The following is a 9,375-nucleotide window of genomic DNA, read 5'->3' on the forward strand; positions in this document are numbered from 1 at the left end:
ATGAAGTGCTGGAGCTTGCCTGACGCGTCCACTGCAATCACCATTGCTGCTGTCATCTTCCTCCATGCCATTATTCCACCAGCGGCCATGGCTGCTGTCGTCGAACACACCTTTATTGTAAGCATGATGAGCATCCATGGTTTCAACTCCACGTAACATTCATCAGAATCCGTACAAAATTCAGGAAAGACAATGAAGATTACATTTGCACGCTTGATTATTTGTTGGAATATGCATGTATGTAGGTGAGCCAGGTGAAAATGACGCACTTGTGCAACGAGACGCTGGTCACTTTGGTGAACGGGCAGTTCCCAGGGCCAGCGATAGAGGTCACAGATGGAGATTCGGTGACCGTTCATGTGGTCAACAAGTCACCCTATGACTTAACAATCCACTGGTAATTGCCAATCCTTTGGTTGTCACAAATTAAATAAAAACAACCTAACCATTACCGTTCTAGCAACACATTTTTCACCATGGTAGAAAACAAAACATAAATTTCACCACGTTTGGATGATCTCGACGGTGTGTAAGTGCTTAAAATATACTTCAGCGTTGATACACACTAGTAGAGAAACCCACATCCATCCCTCTCTTTTGTATCGGTTGTCGGTGTTTTACCGGCTAGCCTACCTAGGTATACCCTAATATAAGGTAGTAGATTGTTTGTAGGGGATCGCCGAGATCAGAAACACGATGGTGCAAGCAATACGAGGGTTTAGATAGGTTCGTACTACGAGTTGTGTAATACCCTACATCCTGTGTGGTGGTTTGTATTATTTTAGGGGAATAGATTGCCTTGGAGAGTCCCTGCCCGCCCTTATATAGCCCGGGGAGATAAGGTGGTTTCTATATATACCGACTAGTTTGAAATCTATACGAGTAGTTACATGACCTATGGGTATAGGACATGCCCCATATCCCATATCTCGTACAGGACCGCGCCACGTCAGGTATCCCGTGGCCCCAGGTCTGACATCGGTAGAGTTTAGACCCGAGACTAATGAGATCATTAGTCCTATGTCTAAATTTTATGGTTGTCAGATGACTTTTAGTCCCCGTTAGTAACACCAACCGGGACTAAAGGGTCCTTTAGTCCCCGTTGGGGTTATCAACCGAAACTAAAGGGTTCTTGACGGGTTAGTTTAAAAGGATAGTATCACATCCAAAGTTACACATATTGTGTAGGTGTGGGGATGCTAAAGAAGCTACATGCAAGACAAGAGGTCTTGGGTTCAAGTCTTGCAGAATGCAGGGGTTTCCCAACTGGGACTAAATGCAGTTTCTATATAGTACATACGTAGTGCGACTGCCTAAGATAGGATTGAAAAACAAGTTAGTTTCTGGCACTTGAGAAATGGCAAATCAGGTTTCATTTTTATTTTCTGAATCTCTTCTTCTATATTTTGCGATGCAGGCATGGCGTGAAGCAGCGGCTCAACTGTTGGGCAGACGGGGTGCCAATGATCACCCAGTGCCCAATTCTACCGAACCACAACTTCACGTACAAGTTTAACGTTGCTGGGCAAGAAGGAACACTGTGGTGGCATGCTCATGTTGCCTTCCTCCAGGCAACCGTGCACGGTGCTCTAGTCATCCGGCCAAGACACGGGGCCAGCTCGTATCCATTTCCAAAGCCTCACAAGGAGATCCCCATCATTTTAGGTTCTATATGAAAGCTGAATTGTTTTCGAATTTGACACTGTTGTAGAAGTACCTAGCAGGCATGCTATGCTTCTGGCTAAACTCTTGTTCTTGTGTTCTTGGTATAATGGCAGGTGAGTGGTGGCAGATGGACCTTGAACGTGCAGATTGGGGCATAGCACACGGCGTCGATCTTTACTTCGGTGCATCGACAATAAATGGAAAGCTTGGAGATCTCTACAACTGCTCTGGTAATCAATTACTTTGGATGTATCTCCATGTTAGTATGTAACCATGTCGAAAGACACTCTGTGTTCATTGCACTTGAGTTGAAATCTGCAGGTTCCATTGAGGATGGATACGTGCTAGATGTGGAACCCGGCAAAACCTACCTGCTACGAGTAATCAATGCCGCGCTCTTCGCCGAGTACTACTTGAAGATCGCCGGCCACAAGTTCACGGTGGTTGCCTCAAACGCCAACTATGTTACCCCCTACACCACAGATGTCATCGCCATTGCACCTGGCGAGACGATGGATGCCCTTGTGGTCGCCGACGCAGCTCCCGGCAGATACTACATGGTAGCCCTGCCCAACCAGTCGCCAGAGCCAGACCCGCAGAGTCCGGTATTGATCACAAGAGGAGTAGTGCAGTATCGCAGAGTACAAGCACCCGCCGGTTACATTCCAGTGTCACCTGAGATGCCTGACCAGGATGACCTGATGCCATCGTTCCACTTCCATGCCAACCTGACCGGCTTTCTACACCATCCTCATCAGCGCACGCCGGTACCGACACAAGTTGATGAGCGCTTGTTCATCACACTCGGTCTGGGCACCGTCTGCCGGCGAGGACACTCCTGCAAGAGGAGCCAGAGTAATGAGACCTTTACGGTGGCGACCATGAACAACATCTCCTTCCAGCAACCGGCGGTAGCCACGCCATTGTTGAAGCTACACTACCACAACACCAACCGCATGGACATGCTGCTGCAAGAACTCCCAGACAAGGCCCCGCGGGTGTTTAACTACACCGACCCAGCCCTCATCCCACCAGGACCCAAGGAGGCGAAGCTGGAGCCGACATCGAAGGCGGCACTCGCACGACGTTTCCGCCATGGCACGGTGGTGGAGGTGGTGTTCCAGGGTACCGCGCTGTTGCAGAGTGAGTCGAACCCGATGCACCTACATGGGCATGATGTGTTCGTGCTCGCTCAGGGGGAAGGAAACTATGATGCAGCGAGGGATGTGGCAAGGTACAACCTTGTGAATCCAGCCATCAAGAACACCGTGCATGTCCCAAGGCTTGGGTGGGTCGCTATCCGCTTCGTCGCAGATAACCCAGGTGCGTATAGGACTTACAATAATTTTCTCCTGATAAAGTCTAAAATTATCAAGGGTTGACCTTTGAGGACATTAACAAATCTTCTGAAGATAATTATTTAATCTTTACTTTCTGTTGAATTTGAAGCTATTAAATTTCATTTAATCTACAGATCTGTTTAGATGTGCGTCATACTTTCTGTTGTTAGCTTTGAAGCAGCATCCCCAATATCTAATATAATACTTTACTTTTTGTAATGGTATACAGGTATATGGTACATGCATTGTCATTTTGGGTTTCATCTTACGATGGGCATGGTAGCATTGTTCATCGTAGAGGATGGGTTAACTACGGACACATCCCTCCCGGCACCACCTGCGGATTTTCCATCATGTCGCCATATCTAAGAATGACATGAATTCTACCATATCCTAGGAAATTGTAGTATTATTCATGGATGCAGTCTAAAAGGTCCAAGCACTAGCTTTCAAAGAAGACACAAAAATAAACAATGATGACCATGTATTTTGATATGAAATATCAAAAATATAGCTGGGTCTAAAGATTGTTAATCAGGAGGTTGTATGCTAATACATATACATTTAGTTTGTATGTTTTTACGGTATTCAATCGTCAACATCTGTATTTCAAGATCCTTTATATCAGAACATGCTAGTTGTGATATGACCATGCTTTATGTGCTCTCTTAACGGTAAAAGTGTGATCTTAGGAACATATGACTGTCTACATGATGTTTGGACATTATATTGTTTTTTATACTACCCTAGCCAAGCAATCCTTATGAAAACCTTGCAGCGACTAGGTTGATTGAAATCACCAAGCAATTACATCTGATGGCAAAAGGCGTCAGTAAAAAAAATAAACATCTAGCTAAGTTACGGCCTTTGATCAGTATTATTACAACGCTCTTTGTCAAAAAGGTTTTTAGCCTTTATAAGAGTTTTTAATTTCTTTAAAAGATCACTACTTGAAAATAGGCCATCAGTACCGGATTATAAGGTATGCTAGTACCAATTTTGCAACCGGTACTGAACCACTCACTACTACAAAACAGGGCTTTGATCCTACACATTTATCCCGGCTATGGTTGAAACCGGGACCAATAAAGTCTTTAGACCCGGTTCTAAAGTCTAGGGCCGGTGAGAGATAAAAAAAAAGATTTTTTTATTCTGGTTGATGACTTCACCCGAGACTAAAAAGTCATGTTTAATCCCGGGTGGAGTCACCAGCCGGGACCAAATGTTTTAGTCCCGGTTGATGACTTCACCCAGGACTAAAGGGGACTTTTTAGTCCCGAGTGAAGTCTCCACCCGGGACAAAAACCGACTCCATCAATTTATTTATCTCCACAGGCCACATCTCCCCTCCTCTCTCTCCCTCAAAATCTCTCCACCGCCGGTCAGGGCTTCCTCCGATCCCCTTCCTCCCTCCCTCCCTAAGCTTTCCCGACCACCACCGCCTTCGCCAGCTGGGCCGGCGAGCCGCCGCCAGGCACCGGCGCTGGCGGGGCCGGCGAGATGCCTTCGCCCATGACCGGCGCGGGCGGGTACCTGGTGAGCTTGGCGTGGCCCTGGCTCCGGCGGGAGGTGCTGCCCGGCTCCGAGGGCGCGGCCGGCGGCCAGCTAGCCCCGGCGAGGGCGCTCGGCGCATCCGGCGGTGGCCTGTCAAACTTGAGTTTTTTTTAATATGTATATATATGATTGGGATTGATCTGTGAATGAATCTTTTGTGGATGTGATTGATTTTGTGATAGATTTATTTGTGATTGTAATTGATTTTGTGATTGCTATTTTGGAGAAATGTTTAGAAATGGGGAGAAGCACGTGCAGAGAGCCGACCTGGCTGATTTTTTTTTTTTTGTTTCCTAAAAATTACATTGGTCCCGAGTCTATATCTACCGGGATAAAAAATGTTGGGCACATTTGTCCAGGATAAAATATAGTTGCCAACCGGGACTAATGTTGTGTTCTGTAGTACTGACCGAAATTAAAAGTCTCGATGAGTATCGGTTGCATGACTCGTACTAAAAGTAACTTACCAACCAGTACCAAAGCGTAAAACACGTCAAAAAAAATATTTCAAACCTGGGAGAAGATTCTTACCCCTATTTTTGTGGTGTTCTTGCCCTTACTTGGAAGTTTAACTGAGAATTGACTTTTTTTTTATTTTCGTGATTATGCACTTTATTTTATATAAGTTAATGCAATTTTAACCTTGGTATTTAGAGATTTACCCTATTTTGACTATTGACTATGTTAAAATACAAAATTATAAAATTAAACAAGAGTAAAAATGTAATAATACTTCAGATTAGGGATAAGAACACAAATGTTCCTCTGTTATTTTGACCCATTGCACTCGCCTGATGCTACATTAGGATTAATATCTTAGTGTACTACTCCCTCAGTATCAAATTGCACTTCATTCAAACTTTTTAAGAAACTCAAACTATTTTTATGTTTAACCAAAATTATAGAAAATATTTCAGATTTATAGCACCGAATAGATATACTATGAAAGTGTATTTAATGAAGAATCTAATTACTCTTATTTGGTATCATAAATACTAGTACTTTATTGTATAAATTGGATCGAACTTGAAATATTTTGACACTCCAAAAAAAGTTGAAATGGCTTACAATTTGGAACAGATGGAGTACACTGTAAAAAGGCGGTGGCACAGAGGCAAGATCGTGCAGGCCAGAACTATAGGCACTAGGGAGGAAGACAAGAATCCGTGGAAGGCATGTCAATATTATGAAATCCGGCAATGGTGAATCACAACGTTTGAAATGGGTTTCCGCCTGTGGTGGAATATTGTTTTCCTTCTCATCAGAACATTTTTCACTTACTCATTTGGTCGAACATTTTTTTCTCTTCTATCGGAACATTTTCCGCTTACTTTTTTCGGTGTAACTGATGTTGCAACAGTCGATACACAAATTAAACGTTCTACAAACAGCGAAAAGTATTCTAACAGTGGAAGAAAATGGTCCGAGCGAGGAGTCATGCTATGCGATTATTTCAAGTAGCATAAACTACTTGTAATAGATGTCCCCTTCTGTTTTGTTTCTTATTTTAATATAATATAGTCAGTAGGAGTTCCTCTCCTGTTTCATCAAAAAAAAAACTACTTGTAATAGATGTCGACAATGAGGCGGCTACCGCCATGGGAGAAGAATTGGCTTCTCAATCGAATTGCATTGGCTTGCATTGGTGGGATAAGAAATGAAGAAAAGAGAGTAAAACCTCACGCTCCAGTCTGTTGCCGACGGCTATCATCTAGCGATTCTCTCACATGGGGTCTCCGAAGAGCCTTTCCGTTAGAATAACAATGTGTTGCACGCAGGAGTATCCAAATTGTATGCATCTTCTTTTCAGCATGAACAACTGACAAGCAATGCGATTTTTTTGTGCATATGCTTGTTGCACGGATATGGTAAACAACCTAGTTACTTTTCCCAATTTGCTGCATCCTTAACGCCAAGTCTACCTGCACGAGGTTCGTTCCTACTTCCTACCCTGTCAAATGTCAATATTTCAACATGGTCAAAAGTTCAGAAAAGACATCTGATGAACTTGCATTGGGCTTCTTCTCACCTAATAAAGTTTGCACTTTGCCCAAAAGTATGTATATGATATTAGTGTTTACATTAAAGTTTCTTGTGATCCAAACAATCTTTACCACCTGCAGGTGAATTTCTGATCTCACACGCCTGCTGAGTTCATTAATTATATTTGGCTGATCTAGAAAAAGTAACCACGCAGATAACGGTGACTTTGACCGAGTCTAAGATTGGATTTAACCGCAGTTCCGGCTAATATAATCTTGCTCTCTGCTGCCGCTGTATTGAGATCTCTACTACATGCTTTTCCAATAGTCCTTGCTTGTTTTCACCTCGACATTCTCGACTACTCATAATCTAAAGTTCTCACAAAAAATAAAAAACTAGTTACTAAGGAAAAAAGCATATATAACTTGCTGAATTTACATCCACAGCTCGTACTAGCTGAGGTTATATTATATTGTGCATGGCTGCTTGTAGTAGAAAAAACGAGTTCAAGTTTGAGTTCTAGCTGGAGTCAAAACTCAAATGACAGATGTTGAAACCTGAAACAGGCTGCAGACAAGTCAAATAATAAGAATTCCGTTGTTGGCCTGGACAGCCGCCCACAGAGATAACTTGTGATGAGTAACTTATAGTTTGTGCACGCTAACCTGGTAGCGCCTGGTCTTTGCATCCGTCGTAAGATATATTATATATAATAACTTGTCACAACAGCTAAAATAATTCCACACCTGTCTGTTTTAGATTGTGATCAATTTGTAATTTGTTCATGTGCATGCTCATCTTGTGGCGCCTGGTTGTTGCATTAATTGACTAAACCACAAACGATTTTCTTTGCAAGGGAGGTTTCATCACATACATGTTCAAAATTTGAAAGTATGACTAGTGCTGAAACAGTATACATTTAAGTTTGCGTTGCCTGTCATATAGCTACACATATACGTACGGCACAAACTCGGTGTGCGTGCATGCAGCAAACAAATAGCAACATATATACTTGGTCAGTTTACTAGTGTCAAATTAACAGGACCATCCATTCATGATACTATCACTGTTGGAGTATGGTACATTGGTACCAGCACGTTAGTGCCGGTCAAATAGGAGCCGGCACTAACGTGCATGAACCGTACAAAGCGGGTACGTTAGTGCCGGCTAGAAACTCCAGCCGGCACTAACGTGCCATCCCCCAACGGTCAGCCCGTCTGCCACAACGGTCAAAAGACACGTTAGTGCCGGCTGGTGAATCTAGCCGGCACTAACTTGGTCAATTGCATGTTAGTGCCGGCTGGTAAATCTAGCCGGCACTAAACGTCCACACTTAGTGCCGGCTAAATCCACTAGCCGGCACTAACTTGCCCCGTATAAGCCAGGCACTCCTTCCCCAGCCCGACCATTTCATTTGGCCGAGCTCCTCCTCTCTCTCGTGGCGTGTTAGAGGGGAGGTGCTGCCCATTTTCCCCCAAATTTGTGAGGATTTCACCCATCCAAGTGCACCAAAGGTTAGTAGCTTCTTCCACTCTTCTTTCACGGTGTTTATTCTTTGTTTCATGCTTTCTAGATAAAGAAAATAGTGATATTAAGGTTGAGGAAAAATGAGCATAATTTTCTAATTTATTCATTAATTTGAGTAAAATAGAATCGATTTGTTACTTTTTATAGAAGGTTTTCTAGATAGTTTGACTATGACACATTTAGAGTAATTCTTTTGAATTATTTCACGGGGACATGTGTATATGTTATTATGCAAAATTTTAAGGATTTTAAGGATGAGGAAAAATGAGCATGATTTATTAATTTGTTCATTAATTTGAGCAAGGTAGAATTGATTTGTTGCTTTTTAGAGAATGATTACTATATAGTTTGACTATCACACATTTAGAATGAGTTTTTTTGAATTATTTCATGGTGACATGTGTATATGTTATTGTGCCAATTTATTTTTCTATTTAGTTTAAATTTACTAGATAGGTGGTCTATGACACATTTATATTTTTTTGAATTACTTCATAGTAACCTGTTTTTAGGGATAATGAGCATGATTTTTTTTTTTAATTTGTACAGATGGACCGGCAATGGATGCACGGAAGCCGGAGCACCTCGGTGTGGATTCAGGGTTTAGATTCTTTTCTCAAAGCGGCAATGGCAAATAGGTCACCAAAGGGTTTAATGTGTTGTCCATGCAGTGTTTGCGAAAATAAAAAGGAATTCTGAAAAAGAGATACTCTATGGAATCACCTGGCCTTGAATGGTTTCATGAGTAACTATAGTCTTTGGACTAAGCACGGCGAAGTTGGAGCTATGATGGAAGATAATGAAGAAGATGACGATGGTGATAACAATCTTCCAGATTGGGCATGAGTTCATGAAGCAGGTGGCTTTCAAGATGAACCAATGGACGAGGGTGAAGCAAATGTTGCACAAGAGGATCCACCTGACGAGCTAGGTCAGGCGTTGCTTGATGCACAGAAAGACAGTGAGACTGTGAAGGAAGCATTAAAGTTCGAGAAGATGTTGGAGGATCACAAAAGGCCGTTGTTCCCTAATTGCAAACCAGAGCAAAAGAAGTTGGGTACCACGCTGGAGATGCTGAAATGGAAGCCAACTAATGGTGTAACCGATAAGGGATTTGGTGAGCTATTAAAGATTGTAAAGAACATACTTCCTGAGGGTAATGAACTGCCGTCAACAACATACGAAGCTAAAAAGATGGTTTGCCCTCTTGGATTGGACGTGCAGAAGATTCACGCATGTCCTAACGACTGCATCCTGTATCGCGGCGAATACGAGAACTTGGAAGCTTGTCCTGTTTGCAGCGCAT

At 42.8% G+C, this 9,375-nt stretch overlaps 1 protein-coding gene across 1 annotated transcript; it reads left to right on the forward strand.

Annotated features, from left to right (window-relative positions):
* LOC120685154 (laccase-15-like) lies at window positions 1-3,374 on the forward strand. The gene is made up of 6 exons (XM_039966982.1): window positions 1-117; window positions 246-397; window positions 1,418-1,665; window positions 1,779-1,895; window positions 1,987-2,988; window positions 3,235-3,374. The coding sequence occupies exons 1-6, from the start codon at window positions 1-3 to the stop codon at window positions 3,372-3,374; spliced, it is 1,776 nt and encodes a 591-aa protein (XP_039822916.1).
* Window positions 3,375-9,375: the final 6,001 nt, after the last annotated feature.

The sequence above is a fragment of the Panicum virgatum genome, chromosome 8N, assembly GCF_016808335.1.
Source record: "Panicum virgatum strain AP13 chromosome 8N, P.virgatum_v5, whole genome shotgun sequence".
NCBI lineage: Eukaryota > Viridiplantae > Streptophyta > Magnoliopsida > Poales > Poaceae > Panicum > Panicum virgatum.

Excerpts from the sequence above, each read along its gene's own strand:
- LOC120685154 (XM_039966982.1), top strand. The coding sequence starts at position 1 with ATGAAGTGCTGGAGCTTGCCTGACGCGTCCACTGCAATCACCATTGCT. Across the intron at positions 1,666-1,778 it reads GGAGATCCCCATCATTTTAG|GTGAGTGGTGGCAGATGGAC; the intron begins GTTCTATATGAA and ends GTATAATGGCAG. Across the intron at positions 1,896-1,986 it reads AGATCTCTACAACTGCTCTG|GTTCCATTGAGGATGGATAC; the intron begins GTAATCAATTAC and ends TGAAATCTGCAG.